General features: G+C 42.0%; 1 protein-coding gene and 1 long non-coding RNA gene across 3 annotated transcripts in view; one reads left to right on the plus strand and one right to left on the minus strand.

Annotated features, from left to right (window-relative positions):
- LOC143293840 (uncharacterized) overlaps positions 1 to 8224 on the minus strand; it is a 45485-nt gene extending 37261 nt beyond the window's left edge. Inside the window, exon 1 of one of the 2 annotated variants that reach the window (XR_013056811.1) lies at positions 8139 to 8224. This is a non-coding gene — a long non-coding RNA (uncharacterized LOC143293840). Of the gene's footprint in view, positions 1 to 2582; positions 2831 to 8138 lie in introns of those variants that run through there. The other variant, XR_013056810.1, reaches the window with a different exon arrangement.
- Positions 8225 to 8343: 119 nt separating this feature from the next.
- The window catches only part of LOC143293837 (ras-related protein M-Ras-like), a 29108-nt gene continuing 16330 nt past the window's right edge, over positions 8344 to 21121 (plus strand). The window contains exons 1-3 of the mRNA XM_076605124.1: positions 8344 to 8857; positions 11493 to 11646; positions 13557 to 13656. Of these exons, the coding sequence (XP_076461239.1) occupies positions 8668 to 8857; positions 11493 to 11646; positions 13557 to 13656 (444 nt within the window). The 5' untranslated portion in view covers positions 8344 to 8667. The remainder of the gene's footprint in view (positions 8858 to 11492; positions 11647 to 13556; positions 13657 to 21121) is intronic.

Genomic DNA, 21121 nt, shown 5'->3' on the forward strand with positions numbered 1-21121 from the left:
GGTGGTGGACCAACCTGGCAGAGAGGGCTCAGCTTTGTGCAGACACTGGTGACTACCGGGGCTTATACGAAGCCTTGAAGGCGGTGTACGGTCCCTCATACCAGGTCCAGAGTCCTTTGCGCAGCGCAGACGGCCAGGCGCTCTTCACAGACAAGACGTCGATCCTGAACAGGTGGTCGGAACATTTCCAGGCCCTCTTCAGCGCCAACCGCACGGTTCAAGACTCGGCAATTCTCCGCATCCCACAACAGCCAGTGAAATTACAACTGGACGAGCTACCAACCCTAGAAGAGACTGTCAAGGCCATTGAACAGCTGAAATGTGGCAAGGCAGCAGGGGTTGACGGAATTCCGCCGGAGGCGTGGAAGAATGGAGGCCCAGCACTACACTCCAAACTCCACAACCTCTTTGTCTGCTGCTGGGAGCAAGGCAAACTACCACAGGACCTCCGTGACGCAGTCATCATCACCCTGTATAAAAACAAGGGAGAAAAGTCGGACTGCTCCAACTACAGGGGGATAACTCTGCTCTCCATCGCAGGCAAGATCCTCGCCAGAGTCCTCCTAAATCGGCTGGTGCCTACTATCGCCGAAGAACATCTCCCAGAGAGTCAGTGTGGCTTTAGAGCCAACAGAGGCACCACTGACATGGTCTTCGTTCTCAGACAGCTACAAGAAAAATGTCGGGAACAGAACAAAGGACTGTATGCGACATTCGTCGATCTCACGAAAGCTTTCGACACCGTGAGCAGAAAAGGTCTGTGGGAGATCATGAAACGTCTAGGATGCCCCCCAAAATTCCTCAGCATGGTCATCCAACTACATGAGGAACAGCGTGGACAGGTCAGACACAGCAACGACCTTTCGGAGCCCTTCCCAATTGGAAATGGAGTGAAACAAGGTTGTGTCCTCGCGCCGACCCTCTTCACGATCTTCTTCAGCATGATGCTCCAACAGGCCACTGAAGATCTTGGCGACGACGACGGTATCTTCATCAGATACCGCACTGATGGCAGCCTATTCAACCTGAGGCGGCTACAGGCCCACACCAAGACACTGGAGCAACTCATCAGAGAGCTTCTGTTTGCCGACGATGCTGCCCTCGTCGCCCATACAGAAGCGGCCCTGCAGCGTATAACGTCCTGCTTCGCAGAGGCTGCGCAGCTCTTCGGCCTAGAAGTCAGTCTGAAAAAGACGGAAGTTCTCCACCAGCCTGCCCCACGGGAAGAATTCCACGCTCCTCACATCAACATCGGTGAGACAGAGCTGAAGTCGGTCCACCAGTTCAGCTACCTAGGCTGCACCATCTCGTCTGACGCCAAGATCGACAAGGAGATTGACAACAGACTTGCAAAGGCAAACAGCGCATTCGGCAGGCTGTACAAGAGAGTGTGGAACAACAAACACCTGAAGAAAGACACAAAGATCAGCGTGTACAGAGCTGTTGTACTGCCCACGCTGTTGTATGGCTCCGAAACCTGGGTCACCTACCGGCACCACATACGACTGCTTGATCGCTTTCACCAGCGCTGCCTTCGCACCATCCTCAGCATCCACTGGAGTGACTACATCACAAATGTCGAGGTCCTGGAGCAGGCAAAGACTATCAGCATCGAGGCAGTGCTGCTAAAGACCCAGCTACGTTGGGCAGGGCACGTGTCCAGGATGGAGGACCACCGCCTGCCCAAGATCGCGCTGTATGGCGAACTGTCCACTGGCCACCGTGACAGAGGAGCACCCAAGAAGAGATACAAAGACTCCTTGAAGAAAGCTCTCGGTGCTTGTCACATTGACCATCGCCAGTGGTCCGCAGTAACCGCTGATCGAGAGACCTGGCGACGCACCATCCACCAAGCTGTCTCCTCCTTCGAAAACAACCGCAGGGCCAGCCTTGAGGACAAACGCAGAAGGAGGAAGAACCACGACGCTGCAGCCGCGAACCCAGACCAGACTTTCCCTTGCAACCGCTGCGGCCGACTCTGCTTTTCCCGCATTGGCCTTGTCAGCCATGAGCGTGCCTGCATCAGACGTGGACAACGCCCTTCCTAGATCTTCGTCAGCGAAGCCAGGCCATGATGTATATATATATATGTATATATATATATATATATATATATATATATATATATATATATATATAGTGTGTGTGTGTGTGTGTGTGTGTGTGTGTGTGTGTTGCACTGAATGGTGATCAGCAAGTGTTTAGTGTGCATGGTCCATCAAAACAAAAAGTAGTGATATGTCATCACCCATTTCTCACATTGGCTTTCCTATCCACACTGTCCTCTTTTCATCACTTGACAACGGGCCTGTGGTTCGAAACTGACTACGTCGTATCGCACTAAACAAAGAGGATTCACTGGATCTACCACCAAAAAGGTTTTTATAAACTTTAGTTTTTTGTTATTATTATCATCATCATCATGATCATAATCATCATCATTGCGATGTTGTTGTTGGTTTTGCTACTACTATCATCACGATAATTATCATCATCATCATTATTGTTGTTGTTGTTGTTGTTATGATTATCATCATCATCATCATCATCATTATTATTATTGTGAAATGAACACCACAGACACTGCCGAACAGGCCACGCAGCAAGCTGTGTGACAACAGCTGTTCTGTTCCGAGCTGTACTGACGCAAGAACCGGCACTTGGCATGGAACAGTGCTGTCCCCTGACCAACAAAGAGAGCCCTTCACTCACACGTGTGGCCGCGAACGGCAATTAACCGGGACCACTCGGAGAGCGGTGCTTGTTAACAATTGGGCCTGTACTTGGGCCACATCCACCGCCACACTATACTTCCCAGTCCCACGCACTGCAACCACGTGCACCCACGCCCTTCTCGCGCGACCGACTGGCACAATTATGTAACTGTGACTCCCTCGTTTAATTGTGTGGCATGGTGGAGTTCTCCCAGCCACAGGGGCAGAGACACACAAGCTGCACAAATCAGATAGTGGGGACACGATGATAATTATGCACGCACTTGAAACGTACTCTGGCTGGTTTAAATACAATGTGTACTCTCAATCGCGTGCTCGTGCATATCTTAATAGGCACACCAGCACCAAAGCATCGTATCCACAGACTCGCGCGCGCGCGCGCGCGCACACACACACACACACACACACACACACACACACACACACACACTAATACAACTTTACTACTGCTCATTGTTACTGTTGTAGCTTCTGCTGCTGTTACTGTCAGCACTGTTCCTGCTACTAATGTTACTGCTGCTGCATTTTGTTGTGTTGTTACTGCTGCTTCTGTTACCGCTACTATTGCTGCTCAGGCTTCTTCTGCTGTTATTTCTGCTGATGTTGCTACTATTACTACTGCTACTGATGTTGTTGCTACTGCTTCTGCTACTACTGTTACTGCTGCTTTTGTTGTCACGGTTGCTGTTGCTGCTGCAGTTGCTCTTCTGTTTCCGTCTGCTGCTATTGCTGCTGCTTCTGTTACTACTGTTACTGCTACAACTACTGTTGGTGCCATTACTGCTGTTCTTTCTGCTACAACTGCTACTGCAACCACTGCTAATGAAACTCAATAAACCTGCCACCATTAGCCTAAATCATATCCAATGGCAACAGATAATATAAACATTAAAAAAAAATTAAAAGAAAGTTGTAAAACAAATATTTGAGTGTGGATTTTTAGTGTCTAAAGAAAATGTTTTTAATAATTGATTTTACATCGAAAATGTTTTAATGTTTGAATCAAGTCCAGGTGGCATCTACGTTTGATTGGTCCTTTTATTTTGTAATTCGCATGCTTTATATTACTGTTGAGATTTACAATTTATTCTCGGTCATCCCTACCTGTCCTTCAGTGCTCTCCTTTTTCGTCTCTGTGTTCTCGGTTATCCGTCATAATTATCGTCCCAAGTCCCCATACACAGTGCCCTTTTGTGTTTGTGCCCCACTTTGTTTCTTGTTTTGTTTTGCTTTCTATGTTTGTTAAGATTACTTGTCAGTACAGTACAACACAGCCGCACAACCAAACACACACACACACACACACACACACACACACACACACACTCACTCACTCACAGAAGAGAGAGAGAGAGAGAGAGAGAGCAAACAAGCATGTCCAAATGAGCAGAACTGAGAACGGTAACGGAGTGCTTTCTATTTGTGACCTGCACGGAAGCAACCCAGCGACAACGCAGTTTTTGATGGATGGCATCAGACGTCACAAACTGGCCGCGCCTCCTCACACGCGCGCGCGCGCACGCGCGTGTCTATCAGTGTCAGTGTGTGTGTGTGTGTGTGTGTGTGTGTGTGTGTGTGTGTGTGTGTGTAGTATGTGCGCGCGCGCGCATTAGTGTGTCTTTGTGTGTGTGCGCCACTGTGTGTGAACTTGTGTGTGTGTGTGTGTGTGTGTGTGTGTGAACTTGTGTGTGTGTACCTGCGCACGCGCGCGAGTGTGTATGTGAGAGAGAGAGAGAGAGAGAGAGAAAGGTGGGGGTGGGGGGGGCGTGACTTCTGCTTTGTGTTCCTCATGAAAATTTGTCTTCTCTTCGAGAAAATTTTCGCCGAAGACAACAAGAAATACAAGTATGACAAAGAAAGGTAAAGATCAGACTTAAGCGTAAGAAGTTTGTATAAAATGTCTGGAAAACAACAGTATGAAATAGATTGAACAACCCAGAAAAGGCAATCTGAATTTCTCCAACACAATCTATAAATAAATGCTGAGTCCCCATGTGTGACTCACGTACAGCGGAAGAGTATACTTTTTTTCTGTCTTTTTTTCACCCTTTTTTTTAAGCGGTGGCAGGTTGGGTTCCATGTGTTGCTGTGTGGTACAGCATATTCACAGTTCCTTTGTTCTGCAACTGGTGTGATAAAACCCACAACTCCTGTACCACTGTGTGAACCCTTAGGAGAGTTTCTACTTTGTGAGCAGGGTCACAAGACAGGGAGCCAGTGTACAGTTAACCATATCCATAACTGTTTAAAACTGTCACTATCTACTCCTCTGTGTCTGTCTGTCTGTCTGTCTGTCTGTCTGTCTGTCTCTCTCTTGCTTCAAAAATATATCAGTAAAAAAAACAATAAATATCATTTTAACTCACACGCAATGAAACTATTCTTTCATTCGTTTGTTCAATCTGTTAGACTATGTTTCTATACTCTGGCATTCTGCCAGCAATAATCTGCTTAAACCATTGATAAGCATCCGGTCCACAAGAGTGCTGTTTTAAATATTAACAAATCAACCTCTCTGACAACTTCTGACAATACCAAGTAGACGTCCTCCCGCGCAAGGCTAGACTTTTATCTAATAAAGACCTCTTCGTCCATAAATATCCCATGGTAATGCTTCGTCTTCGTTACTAAATATTTTCACTTTTAATGATTATCGACACTAGCATAAAATTAATCTTCCGTTCACAACCATTACTTCAAGTTAAGTAAATCATGTCTTACATATTCTGGGGGTTGGGTATGGAATCATGTTCCCGAAAATTTAAAAAGTGAACTGAACTTTTCAAAAATTTAAAGAGAAATTTCATTATTCTCTTATGAATCTTAAAGATTTGAGACCACCAATCCAAAGATGTACTGATGATCATTCAGTATGTACTCTCTCTCTCTCTCTCTCTCTCTCTCTCTCTCTCTCTCTCTCTCTCTCTCTGTGGAATGTGACCTGTGAATGACTGTTTTCTTCTTTTTTTTCCTTTCTTTCTTTTTCCTTTTTTTCCTTTTTTGACATGTTTTTAGTTTGTTTTTGCCCAATGCTGAAGACTAAAATAAAATAAAAAGTAGTAATGCTTATTCCACTGCCATCTTGAAATGAAATTCGTATTGTTTTGTTTCGTTTCCTCTCTCTCTCTCTCTCTCTCTCTCTCTCTCTCTCTCTCTCTCTCTCTGTGTGTGTGACTCACACACACACACACACACACACACGCGCGCGCGCGCGCGCACACACACACACTATTCAGACTCACATATCTCTTCATCGCACTTAAAATTAATTACTTCCCAAGATGAGTAAGTACACATGTAAAATACATTAACAGCAAGCAAAAATCCAGTTCAATAAAATATACTGTTTTAGTAAAAGCCAGTGAGTGGACGGCTGAAGCTGGCTTGAGAGCATGTATGTATCAATTTGAATGAAGAGAGAGAGCATAAGGGTGGTGGCGGTGGTGGTAGTCGTGTGGTTAATTTGGGTTATGTCACACGGGTAAGCTTTTGATGCTTTCTTGACTGCAACTGTTGACTTGATATGGTGAATATCTTACGTAACGTATTTAACTGTAAAGGGCCGGTGACGAAAAGGGAGTACCCCGTAAAGGTCTTTATCGTGCTCTTTGACACACACAGCTCGGGTGCAGTGCTCTGCTGGTGAACGAGAGGTCGAGAATATGAACAGATGGACAAAACATCTGAAAGGTGAGCCGGAAAAGACAGAAAAGAAATCAAGACAAAAGAAAGAAATTGTATACTAAATGCGTGCTCCAGCATGAAACCTATATAGTGGTCTAAGCAGAGTGTGACATTGTCTCGGGTTTGTTTTTTTTTTGTTTTTTGTTTTTGTTTTTGTTTTTGTTTTTTGTTGTTGTTGTTGTTGTGCTTTGAGTGTAAGCCTCACAAGTTGACGCAGGTGGACGAGAGAGAGAGAGAGACGGGGGAGGGGGAGGGTAGCAAGTATAAGAAAACAACTAATAGCTCATGCATAAATAACAGTTTATCAAAGAAAATGAAACAGAAGTAACGTGCATATTGATACATATATATACCGTTGAAAAATGTAAGTGACAACAAAAGCATGAATATTCAGTTTTTTTCAAGAAAAAGAAGAAGAAACAGAAGTAACATGCATTATAAACGTATAGTATAAATTTTTTAAAATCAAAGTAGTGTTTCACACAGATTGAAAAGGCAATAACCTTGTGTACACACACACACACACACACACACACACACACACACACACACACATATATATATATATATACATATATATATATATGTGTGTGTGTGTGTGTGTATCCTGCAGAGTCTCCAGGCGCCAGGAGGAGAGCAGATCTTAAGAGACATCAGGCAAGAACTTTATCTCCTCAAACAGAGAACTGCTGTAGTGCTGCAGTGGATCCCCTCCCACTGTGGCATAGAGGGCAATGAAGAGGCGCACCGCCTATCTAAGGTAGGCAGCAAATTAGAACAACTAGCCCACCCTACAAGCGAGGCAAAGGCAATATTGAGAGACAGCTTCAGGAAAGCATGGCGCCAACGTCTGGACATCGAGCCGGAAGACGAAAAAGACGGCATGTGCTGGACAGAGCGGCACAGGTCACAATCTTCAGACTGCAAACGGGACACTGTCCGCTCCTCTCCCATCTCTACCGTCTGAAGATATCAAATACTGACCAGTGCCCTTGTGGCACAAGCCCACAGACCCCCTCCCATATCCTGCAGTCCTGCCCCACCTTCAACTCTCTGAGACGCCAGGCAGGGCCCAGCCCGGTGGAGCTCAAGGAAAAACTGTGGGGACCGGCGGGGTCCCTGCGGCGGATCGCAGACTTCGCCGTCGGTCCTGACCGGACTGAAAGTCCAGCGTGGCTAGGGAACGCGGAAGAAGAAGATGAGAAGTATGCCTGATATGAACGCAGTTTCAAGTCGTCCCCAGTGGACTCCGAAACCTCGGCATTGGCAGTGTACTATTATCCCCTATAGCAAGAGATGCCAATCATGTTTTCTCAGTCACAGCAGGGAAAATTCACAACCCAATGACTATTTACATATCAACATACACACATATGACTACAAGGAGAATATGAATTTTGCTTGTTTATAGTCTGAGTCTAAATTGGAAATCTTTTTAATGAGTATCAGTGATAGTTTCATGGTTTCGCACCGGCGGAGTCCCATTACGTTGATTCGTAATGTGTTGTGGAATTCAGATGTGTGCTTGATATGTGATACACACAGATAGTTCACACTCACTTCGTGTCCTGGGCTCCGCTCCTTGCAGAAAGCACTGAGGTACCAAGACCGGTAAAATATAAAAATATCAACAACAGTAGGCTATTTTGTAATTGTTTTGTATGCAGCATGTTTTTACCTGCTCAGTTGTTACCTCAGTTTTACCTGACTTTTACTCACTGGTTGTTATTTAACCGGCAGCCTGTAAAGTTTTCACTTCTGTACCCTTGCCTGAAGAAGCTGTTTTTACAGCGAGAGAGAGTGTTTATGCATGTACCAACATTTCACAGTGCATCTAACTATGGTACCCGGAAGCGGAACTTGCGCGCTAATTGTTCGGTGAAGGCCGTGCGGACTGATGCTGGAGCTGCAGCAGTGTATGAGAGTTAATCCCCGCAAATTGCCCTGAGTGTATCGTGATTCACCCAACAGCTGACACATAGGTCTGCATGCTCACTCATGGGCTCTTTGACAACTCGGGAATGAGAAGCTTCTCTCGTTACGTATCAACAACTGTGTGCAAACAATGTGTATTGATTCGACAAGGTCTTCATCTTGTGTTTTGTTTGAGAGGTTCTGGCAGTAGCAACGGGGCGGTGAGCTTCAGAACGGACTGAATCCACGCACGGTGATACTGTGTACGCTCTGTTTGTGAATAGGGCTTAACAGCAAGTGACTGTGCGGGGAGGCTGAAGTCATCGTTCTCAGCATGGCCAACAAACCGCCACACGACAACGCCTCTATCTACAAACTGGTGGTGGTGGGTGATGGTGGTGTGGGCAAGTCGGCATTGACGATACAATTCTTTCAGAAGATGTTTGTGGTGGATTATGATCCCACGATTGAGGATTCGTATATTCAACACGTTGAGATCGATGGACAGTGTTGTATTTTGGATGGTAGGTGGTGGCATTCCTTGTCTTCCAATTTTACGTATCAGTTATCATTAACAATTCTCTATCACTCAGTCAACTGGGGCTTGGAATCATTCTCAAAATAATACATTTATGGCTATTATAATGATATCCATCCCCTCACAGATAGGTTGTTCTTCAATACTGGTACTCATGTGTCTTGGATTGATTAAATTATCTTTTCATTATGTATATTACCATGTTAGATTTAACATTTTGGTGAAAATTCTCCTTTACTGACAAGATTTCACCGTACTGGAACAAACTGCCTGAACTAACCTAAAAAATGCACTGTCTTGTGTTTGATTTGCCAGTTCCTCCAAACATCTAAAAGATAACTGGTGGTATATGATGGAAATCCATATGTGTGTGTGTGTGTGTGTTGTGTTTGAATATATCATGTGTGTATGCTAAATGAAAATTAAAATTATTGTACAATATAATGTAGTGATAACATTGTACAGTAATGTCATTTTCATTCATAATATTGCCTGTGGCTGGTGTAGACTTGTGCTTTTAATTACTCTTTCCGATGGTGAAAAACACTTTGAAAATGAGATCATACACAGTGTCTCAGCTACAACCTCATTACATGTCTGTTGTAATCTGTTCCAGAAACTAAAACTATGAGAATATACACATATTGATTTATGTGCATGTGGTTTAAAGTCTCAACTAAGTTCATCCCAGAGAATGTAGATTGGCCGTAATTAGATATATATTTTTTAAAAGATTCATGATGATGATGATAATAATAATAAGCTATTCAGCAAAGACACTGTTGCACTGATGCACTCTTCTTCTTCTTCTTTTTTTATAGTTAAGCAGTGATCATGCAACTGTTGTACTCTTTTATATACTGTTTGTAGTCTTTTTATTACTGATTATAACTAGAAAAAGTAATTAAATTTATCATTTTACGTCAGCATATTTGTGCTTGACATTCTCATAAGAAAGAAAATGTCCACATTTTTACAGCAGAAAATGTGCAATACATTGTACTCCTTTCCTGGACCAATGTTTCACCCTTTATAATCTTTTATCCCTATCTCAGTGTCTGTATTCTTTGATTATAAAGCACTAGCTCTGCATGTTCAGCAGAGTTCTTACATTTGAATTTTATAGAAAAAAAATCCTTGTATGTGGTAAATACATCTGTCCAAAACATATTTGATTTCAAAAACAATATTATATAGTGCTATTTCTGGCCCATACATTTGGAAATTATCCTTTAAGGAAAACTGGCCATAGCAATATTTTTCTATATCAGTCTTAACTTTCTGTATTCATAATTTCATCCAAGTTTATTTTCAATTTAATGGAGCTGCAAATGTTTTCAGTTCTGATGTTTTTAATTTTATGCACTGTTTTTCTGTTGATTTTATCCTGCTTTTTGCTTCACACAAAATGATCATATCAGTTATTTTGCAAAGTCAAACTGTGACAAAAATTGTTTCATTGTTTGGTACCAAAATCCACAGACGAATTGGTTTTGATAGAATTAGTGAAAAAACAGTCTTCTTATCCAGATCTTGAACACGTTTGTCACAGCTGCAAATACTAGTTACAGTTTTGTAAATCATTTGTGAACCAATGTCCTTTTGTAAATCATTTGTGAACCAATCTCCTAAGATCTGAAACTTCGATGGGTTCCATTCTATGTCTTCATGCTCCAACAGTCCAAGTAATGAACATTATAATTTTTTGTGCTCCCAAGCCAGATTGCATTTGTTTTCTCAGAATTCACTCCCAAAAGTTTCCACTTTTTTGTTACCAGGTAACAGAAATTCAGTATCGTCTGCATATTCAGAAAGTTTATGTTCTGTATTATTAATCATTATACCTTGTACATCTTTATTTTTGTATGTCATTATTACCAGTACCTCAACACATAAGATGATCTATCTATAGATAAGGTGGTTGTGGGTCTTCCTGTCTGCACCCTCATACCGCACTGAACCAGCTAGAGACCAGACCATTGACAAGAACACAAGATTTTATTACTAATATTACTATCCATTTACTTATAATATCCCATTTTTTAAACCAAATGCTTCAAGTACTTAAAACATTAAATCCGAAATACCTGAATCAAATGCATATTAAATTACTTGTGTTTGTTTTTTATGTTCAGGAACAATCTGCACTTTACTAACACACACACACACACACACACACACACACACACACACACACACACACACACACACACACACACAAACAAACACACACCCACACCCCCAAAAAACAACAACAACAAAACAAAACAAAACAACAACAAACAAACAAACAAACAAACAAACAAAAACAACAACAACAAGCAAACAAACAAAACCCATAGAGAAAGAAAGATTGTATCAGTTTGGTCATTGACAGGTTATGAGTGTTTCACTTTGGGAATACTTTTGATACATTTTGCTATTGTGTCATGGAATTGAGAGAGAAAAATGGATACATCCAAATTATAATGCATACATATTTTGTTGTTGTGTTGTTGTTTTTTTATGTTTTTTTCTTTAATTAACAAAATTGTTAGCCTTTATCATGATAAATCCTTTATTTGTTATGTTTAACCAATTTCACTGAGCACTACTCTTTATTCTGCTGGCTGTTATTCCAGTGCTGGACACAGCTGGTCAAGAGGAGTTCAGCGCCATGAGGGAACAGTACATGAGGAAGGGTGATGGCTTTCTGCTGGTCTTCTCTGTCACAGATCGCCGCAGCTTCGACAACATGGTTAACTTCCACACCCAGATTCTCCGGGTCAAAGACAGGTCAGTCTCAGTGTAGATCTATACATGTGTATGATTAATTTTTCTGGCAATGAATTTTGAAAAATTACTGTCCACAGTATGAAATTAATTTTCTTTTCATGGAAAATTTTTCATTTATTTCATTGCTTCATAATTGTTATGTAATTCCTGTGAGGATGTCACATATGATGGCTTCAGTAGTTAGGAGGAGGAGTTGTTGATCAGGTTTTGGTCCAGGTCTTTGTGTTTGTGTCATCTGTATAAGCCATGACAGTTTTTAATCTTAGTTTGTTTGTTTTTTTAAACTTTACTCTTTTTTTGCACTATGCTTGAGTGGTGATCAAGTACCATTGCATGCATGATATTTTTACGTGCAGTGTGCATCAGATCACTAATCACACAGTTCTGGTGCAACACAGTTTGTCCTTTCAACAAAGCATAAAGTTCTGTTAACCTGGAAAATGACAATTCTTTAAGGGCCTGTTGCCATCTTCACTAAAGTTTATGCACAGATCAGGAGGGTTTTTTTTTAGTACTTTTAGTAGTTATATATATATATATATATATATGTTTGTTTTAAACATTGATGGTGAAGTAATATTGCAGTGGTTTACTGTTATCACTGTCTTTTTTTGTCTTTTGTTGTTGTTGTTGCTTTTTTTTCCTTTGTTTAACCTTCGCTGGCTACCGTGGGTCGTACACGACCCAGAAGGGTACAAAACCGCAAAAATCTCAGCCAATTCTGAATATTTTTCTACGAAATTTAAGAAATGCTTCCTACACCTAAAAGGCCAACTTTTGCCCCCAAATGAAAAAAATTAATTAATTAATTAATGAGTAATTAAAGGTGGCATTTTAACTACACACGGACGCTTGTGTGGGTCGTGTATGACCCATGCTTTTTAAAGAGGAAAAAACGCGGTCACCCCTCGAAAGCTTGTGTGGATCATGCACGACCCATACCTTTTTAATAGTGATTTCAGAAGGTTTAATTTGCAATTAGTGAAGGAGAATAAAGAAGTTTTACTTTGAGTAGCCTCACTACCCCACTACTCTCCCACTAACCCCCCTCACCCCCCCACCCCGTCCCTTTCGCCTGTCTTCAGCTATAACCCCCTTCCATCCCTTTCTCTAACAGCATGTTCCTGTGTGACTGAATATCTTTGATTGTGTGCGTATAGGATGCTATGAGTCATCTCTCTCTCTGTCTCGCTGTCTGTCTCTGTCTCAGTCGCTCTCTCTGTCTCAGTTTCTCTCTCTCTCTATGTGTGCATAAGTAGGGTTTGTATGTCTGCGCATGTGATGTTATGTGTTTGTGTGTGTGATCAGTTGTGTGTGAGTGTGTGTGTGTGTGTGTGTGTGTGTATGTGCATGTGTGTGAATGTGTGAGCATGTGTTTCTTCTGAGTGTATGTGTTTGTGTGAGTCTGTGTGTGCGTGTGTGAGTGCATGTGTGTGTAATCAGTTGTTACGATATGTTTTCCTTTTCTATATTTTGTTATAAGCTTTGGAGGAATATACAGGTTTTTGTCTCTTTACAAAGTATGGGTCGTGCACAACCCACACAAGCTTTGGAGGAATATACAGGTTTTTGTCTCTTTAAAGGTATGGGTCATGTGCGACCCACATAAGCTTCTGTGTGTAGTCAAAAGCAACAGCGGTATGGGTCGTGGACAACCCACATGAGCTTCCGTGTGAAGTCAAAAGCGACAGCCAGCGAAGGTTAAAAAAAAATCTTAACAGGTTGCAGAGGCTGTAATCCTTGCAGTGCTGAAAGTGAAGCTAAGGGTTAAGAAAGGTGAAATCAAGTCAGTTTTTTTAGATTACTTTTTATCTTTACCAATGATGTACAGCGCTGCTCTCTTGCTAGTTGTTTTTTTTTTTTTTAATGTATGATACTATAAATATTAACATTGGCTTTTCCACTTCCAGAGACTCGTACCCCATGATCCTGTGTGCCAATAAAGTGGACCTGGTCCACCAGAGGAAAGTGTCAGAGGAACAAGTGCGGGATCTGGCCACACGCCTCAGGGTAAGGTTTTAATGATTCATTGTACTGTTACGCTGTCTGGGCCATGGTCAGTGCTCTGTCATTAACATTCACTCAACTGTGTCCTGTCAGTGTTCTGTCATTAACATTCACTCACCTGTGTCCTGCCAAGCTCTGTCATTTTGATTAACATTCACTCAACTCTCAACTGTACCTTGTCTGTGCTCTGTCATTAACATTCACTCAGCTGTATCATGTCTGTGCTCTGTCATTAACATTCACTCAGCTGTATCATGTCTGTGCTCTGTCATTAACATTCACTCAGCTGTATCATGTCTGTGCTCTGTCATTAACATTCACTCAGCTGTATCATGTCTGTGCTCTGTCATTAACATTCACTCAGCTGTGTCCTGTCAGTGTTCTGTCATTAACATTCACTCACCTGTGTCCTGCCAAGCTCTGTCATTTTGATTAACATTCACTCAACTCTCAACTGTACCTTGTCTGTGCTCTGTCATTAACATTCACTCAGCTGTATCATGTCTGTGCTCTGTCATTAACATTCACTCAGCTGTATCATGTCTGTGCTCTGTCATTAACATTCACTCAGCTGTATCATGTCTGTGCTCTGTCATTAACATTCACTCAGCTGTATCATGTCTGTGCTCTGTCATTAACATTCACTCAGCTGTGTCCTGTCAGTGCTCTGTCATTGACGTTCACTCAACTTTGTCCTGTCCGTGACAGAGCACGGACAGTCACTCAGTGCTTAACTGTATCCTGTCAATGCACTGTCAAGTGTCATTAACATTCACTCAACACTCAGCTGTACTCTGTGCTCTGTCATTAACATTCACTCAACACTCAGTTGTTCCCTGTTGGTGCTCTGTCATTAACACTCAATCAGCTGTATCCTGTCAGTGCTTTGTCATTAACATTCACTCAAATGTGTCCTGTCTATGCTCTGTTATTGACATTCACTCCACTGTACCATGTCCATGTTCTGTCATTAACATTCAATTAACTGTACCATGTCCGTGTTCTGTCATTAACATTCAATTAACTGTACCATGTCCGTGTTCTGTCATTAACATTCACTCAGCTGTATCCTGTCAGTGCTCTGTCATTGACATACACTGAACTGTATCCTGTCAGTACTCTGTCATTGACATTCACTGAACTGTATATTTTCCCTCACCACATAGAACACCCTTCTATGGATACTAACAAAACCCTGTCTCGCGTGCACCTCGGGGATCAGCTGCATAGCACGTGACATAAATTCAGATCCCCAAAACCCCAAAACAGGCGTGGCAAAAGAGGTGGGAAAAGATTGTGCTTAGGTAGCAGAATGACAAAAGCGGAGCAGCTGTCAAAGAAATTCTTTAGAATCGGCAGTTGGAATTGTTCCAGCGCGAGAATGAGAATCTCAACAATTGAGAAATTGGCATATGATTTTGACATTTTATGTCTCCAAGAGACCAGGACAAGTGCAGACAGACCAATACATTTTGAGAATTTCACAGTCTTTCAAAGGAATGAAGGAAGAGGAGTAGCAATCATACTGAACAGAAACCTAAAAAACAAAGTTTCCACCATAAATCTAGAGAAATGGTGTAGCAACTCATGTGAACTAGTGGGGGTGCGTCTTGAAAAACCTGACGGAATTCACAAAAGCATCGTGCTCATCAATGCCTATGTTCACCCAGGAACCTGCACAACAAAAGAGGATTGGGCCTTTTTAGAGGAAATAGATAACAAATTTGGAGACTCAGTCATTATCTGTGGAGACCTTAATGCAAGATCGAAGTTATGGGACCAGCGGAACACCAACCCACAAGGACTCGCACTTGAAGGAATGATAGGGGGAATTCTTCTCAGCCCATTAACAACCACATCCCCAACTCGCCTTGGAACAAGACAAGGGGACAGTGACAGTGGGATCGACATCGCTGTAACATCTCCAAAATTCAGAGCAGAAATGAATGCAGAGACACTTCCACACCAAGGCAGTGACCACCTCCCGGTAGTTTTCAGTCTACAGAAACTGTCAGATAAACCCTGTATGAAACCGTGTGATCCATTTCAGTATGAAACCAAAGAGACAACCGTCATCGAAAAATTAAGACGCAGAAGAAACAAAAGAACGGCACCGAACAGGATGCAAACTATTTAGCCCCCATGGTGGAATACCGACACACACAGAGCCTGGATAGAAAAACATGCGGCTGTCAAACTTTGGCAAAAAGAAAGAACAAAACCATCTCCGGACAAAGATATTGAAACAAAAATGAAAGAAAAAACTAAACAGTTTGAAGTCATTGCTCAAGAGGCCAAAAATGACAAGTGGAAACAGTTTTGCGAGGCACTCAGTTATGACACAACATTGACAGAGTTCTGGCAATTTATTGTTGCATGGAAGGGAAAACTTGCACAACAACAACCCCAGACATGTTAGACACTGACGGAACCAAGCTTAAAACAAACGAAGAAAAAGGATCCGCCCTGCTCAAACGTTTCATACAACAGAGTGATCAAAGAAACTTAGATGAGAAAAAGAAATATGTTGAGGAGTTAAACCAAACCCTTATGCAGACTGGACCCGATGATGACTTGACAATAGATGATCTAAAGCAATAGCTAAATGCAAGAAAGAATCAGCTCCTGGCCCAGACAAAGTTCGCAACTCGGACATCAAGGAGCTATCGGAAGAAGACAAAAGCAAACTTTTCAATCTATATCAAAACAGTTTCCACAATGGACATGTGCTGGAGGACTGGACACACAGCTTCTTAAAACCCATACCAAAACCAGGAAAGGACCATCATCAGGTAAGCACTACCGGATCCTAACCATGCAAAACATTGCTGGAAAGCTCATGGAACGCATGATAGCCAGGAAACTTGCAAGGGATCTTGAACACAGGCACATTCTCCCTTCAAATCAAGGTGGTTACAGAACAGGCAAGTCCACATGGGAAAATGCAGCTGCTTTTGCATATGAGGTGTATGAAGGATTTCAAAGGAAAGAAGAAACACTAGCAGTAGCAATCGACCTTGAAGATGCCTACAATAAAGTCCAGTTTGCGCACCTCATGGAGCTGCTACTAAGGTAAGGAGTAAGTTTGACACTGACAAGATGGATAGCAGCAGCGCTTCAGGAAAGAACCGTCATCCTACGCCTCAGAGATTGGATGTCTGCACCTTCTAAACTATCCATGGGACTGCCACAAGGGTCTCCGCTCTCTCCTGTCCTCTACAATGTCTACACGAAGGGCCTTGCAGACTTAAACAACAATGGAATAGCTCGGGTGCTTACTCTTGCGGATGATGGCCTTGTCTTCAAAGCTTTGAAAGATGCTCAGGAAAGAACTAAAGCCGTCCAGAAACAACTAAACAATATTGCTCAATGGTGCAAAGACACAGGATCTTCCATCAATCCAGCGAAAGCCCAAATGTTGCTGTGCACCCTGAACAACAGAACCGCAAGCAAATCACCACCACCTGTGTCATTTGACAGGATTCAGATCAAGAAAACTGAATGCCTACGCTACATAGGAATACACTTCCACAGGATGCTGACCTTCAGAAAACATACGGAAAATACTGTTCTCAAATGCAAAAAGGGCCTTTCAGTCTTAAAAGCAATGGCAACCAAAGGTATTGAACAACACCACCTCTTCCTGCTATACCAATCACTTGTCTTCAGTGTGATCGACTACGGACTTGGGCTAACAACACCATCTCAAAGCAACCTCCTAAAATTAGAAAGAGTTCAAAATGAAGCTATGAGGCTGATCCTTGGAACAACAAAAGACACGCCCACAGAAACCATGCGATACCTGCTTGACGTTCCTTCAGTGCAGGTCAGAAACAAGTCAGAACAGGTTAAGACCTACTTCAAAGCATTAGAAAACCCTCAAAACCCATTGCATGACGCAGTCAAAGAACCAAAAGGCAGCCGTCTAAGACGAGGAAGATCATGGATGGGGCAAGCAGAAGACACAATCCAGCGAGTATGCCGACTACAAGACCTGAAAGAAACAAAAGCATGGGAGAAAAACCCTGAAAACATCAACCATCTATTCAATACAGCCATTTCACCCACTCTAGGAAGACATTGTCGGGAATGGCCAGAGGGCAAAACTGATGCGGGAGTGAAGCTACTCATAAAAGAAAACAGTAAAGAAGAGGACATCATCATATACACAGATGGCTCAGTCACCAAAGACCAATCCGGTTGGGGATTCACTGCGAAACAAAATGGAAAAACAATTAGGAAAGAGAATGCTGCCTACAAAGTCACAACCTCCAGCCTAACGATGGAAGTTGAAGCTGTGGCACATGCCCTCCAGTGGCTATCATCCATCCATACGCCCGGAAACCAGCATGCCATGATTCTAACCGACTCAATGAACCTCATACAGAAAATTGAAAATGGAATGGGAAGCCCAGAGTGGCGTGAGGCAACGCGCAACTTTCAGATAAAAAAACTCACATGGTCATACTGCCCGGGACATGCAGATGTTAAGGGAAATGAGTGAGCTGACAGACTTGCTGGTAACGCAACACCATCGAGCGGCCTACATCTAGGAAAATCAGAAATCCTCAGAAAAGTCAAAGAATATCAAAAAGAACAGGTACAAGGCCATCACACCATCGATTGCCTCAAAGAAATAAAAGCAGAGAGAGGGAGCGGCCGTAAGTCAAACATGAAAGGTAGAGCACGATGCTTTGCAAATCAAACAAATATCGGCATCATTTCCAAACCAACATTGCGCAAATTTCTTCAGAACAGAACAGAGTCTCTGTGGGCTTTTCCAAATACAACAGACTGAGCAACACACTAGACGCCACGTTCTTGGCATCAAAGATCTTTTCCCATCCCTCTTGTGGCCAATCAGTGGCAGCCTCTGTGCGTGTGTGTGTTTGTGTGTATGTGTGGGTCTGTGTGTTTGAGTGCATTTGTGCATGCGCGAGGGTGGAAGTGTACACAAGTGTCAGGAGAGTTCTGTGCACGTGCGTGTGTGTGTGTGTGTGTGAGGGGGTGTGGGGGGGTGGTGGTAGAGGATGAGGTATGCAAGTGTATGCATGCCTACACTGTGGGAGCAACAGGATATTGGAACGTGCGCACGTGTATATATCTTTGTATATATGTGTTTAGGGGTGGGGGATATGGGCGTATGTGTGTGTGCTTGTACAAGTAAGTGTTCATCTGTGTCTGTGTGTGTGTGTGTGTGTGTGCCGTGGAAGCTGTGATACATAGCCTAGAAATGAGTGTGTGGAGGAGGGGGGTAGAGGAGGTGCAGGGTAATGTGTGTGTGTGTGTGTGTTGGGGCTCATGTACATTTATGTGTATTTGACTGTGCTTTCATATCTGTGAAACTGCATGTTTGGTGCATATCTGTTATGCATGTGTGGGTGTATGTGTGAATGTGTGTCTTCATGTTTTACATTTATTTGCTTATTTATCATCATTGTTGTCTTATTTCTTTATTTATTATTATTATTATTACTACCTTTTTTATATTATAATTATTATTTATTTATTTATTTACTTATTTATGTACACTTATAGTTGACTTCATCAACTTATCAAGTTTTTGCGCCTTATACATATTATTAGTAGTGGTAGTTGTTCACCTTTTTTTTTTCTTCTTTTTTTCTTTTTTTTTTCAAGGCCTGACTGAGCGCTTTGGGTTATGCTGCTGTTCAGGCATCTGCTTGGCAGATGTGGTGTAGCGTATATGGATTTGTTCGAACGCAGTGACGCCTCCTTGAGCTCCTGAAACTGAAACTGAAACTGAACTGTATCCTGTAAGTGCTGTGTCATTGACATTCACTGAACTGTATCCTGTAAGTGCTCAGTCATTGAATTCACTCAACACTACTGTATCCTGTCAGTGATCTGTCAAGTGTCATTAACATTCACTCAACACTCAGCTGTATCCTGCCATTGTCACTGTGCTATCATTAACATAATTTACTAAATACTGTCCTGTATCCTGTCAGTGCTCTATCATCAGCATTATAATCATAATAATATGGATACTTATATAGCACACTATCCAGAAATCTACTCTGATCTAGGTGCTTTACATTAATCTGCTCTTGGTGTTGTGTCATTCATAAGCATTCACTCAACAGTCAACTGTATCCTGTCTGTGCTCTGTCATTAACATTCACTCGACACTTGATTGCACCATTTTAGTGCGCTGTCATTAACATTCACACAACACTCAACTGTACCATGTTGGTGCACTGTCATTAACATTCACTCAACACTCTTGAAACTGTACTATGTCCATGTTCTGTCATTAACATTCACTCAGTTGTGTCCTGTTCAGGCTCTGTCATTAACATTCACTCAACACTCAGCTGTACCATGTTAGTGCACTGTCATTACCATTTACTGAGTTCTCAACTGTATTCTGTCAGTGCTGTATCATTAACATTATAATAATAATGATAATAATGGATACAGTTTATATAGCACACTATCCAGAAATTTACTCCAGGTGCTTTGCATTATTATTAATCTGCTTTAGATGCTCTGTCATTGACATTCACTCAGTCATTCTGTCTGTGCTCTGTCATTAACATTGACTCAACAGAAAACTGTATCCTGTAAATGCTCTGTCATTAACATTTACACAACACTCAACTGTATCCTGTCAGTGCTCTGTCATTAATATTCACTCAACACTCAACTGTATCTTGTTAGTGCTCTGTCATTAACATTCACTCAACACTCAGTTGTGTCCTGTCAGTGCTTCATCGTTAACATTTACTCAACATTCAACTGTATCCTGTTAGTGCTCTGTCATTAACATTCACTCAACAGTAATCTCTAAGTCCTCTCTCGAGTGTCATTGACAAATACGCAGCAGTATCCTGTCAGTGCTGTGTCAATAACATTTACTCAACACTCAACTGTATCCTGTCACTGTTTTGTCATTCACATTCACTCATCTATATCTGATCACTGCTCTGCCATTAATATTCACTCAACAGTAATCTCTGTATATACACAAACGTGTGTGTGTGTGTGTGTGTGTGTGTGTGTGTTTCGGAGACGAAAGAAGGATTATAACAGTCCCTCAATGTTTTTCACAACTATTGTTCAAAAAGGAAACTAGTGGTCAATGTAAAGAAAACTAAAGTGATGATATTTAATTCTACACACAAGCTAAAGCCTGTTTTTAAGTTTGGTGATGCATGTTTGGATGTTGTCAATTCTTTTAAATATCTTTGTATTGAATTTAGTAGAAACGGAACTTTTTACAAAGCTCAAAAAATGATTTATGAACAGGGCCAAAAAGCTATCTTTTCGTTACTTCAGTCAGCCAGAAATCAACATTTACCTTTACATATCATTCTGGACATGTACCAGTCTATGATTGTTCCTATTTTGTTGTATGGTGCAGAAATATGGGGTCATGAAAATGTAGATATACTTGAAAAATTAGAATTGAAATTTTTGAAACGCTTGTTCAAACTGAACAGAA

This window comes from Babylonia areolata, chromosome 19, assembly GCF_041734735.1.
Source record: "Babylonia areolata isolate BAREFJ2019XMU chromosome 19, ASM4173473v1, whole genome shotgun sequence".
Taxonomy (NCBI): domain Eukaryota; kingdom Metazoa; phylum Mollusca; class Gastropoda; order Neogastropoda; family Buccinidae; genus Babylonia; species Babylonia areolata.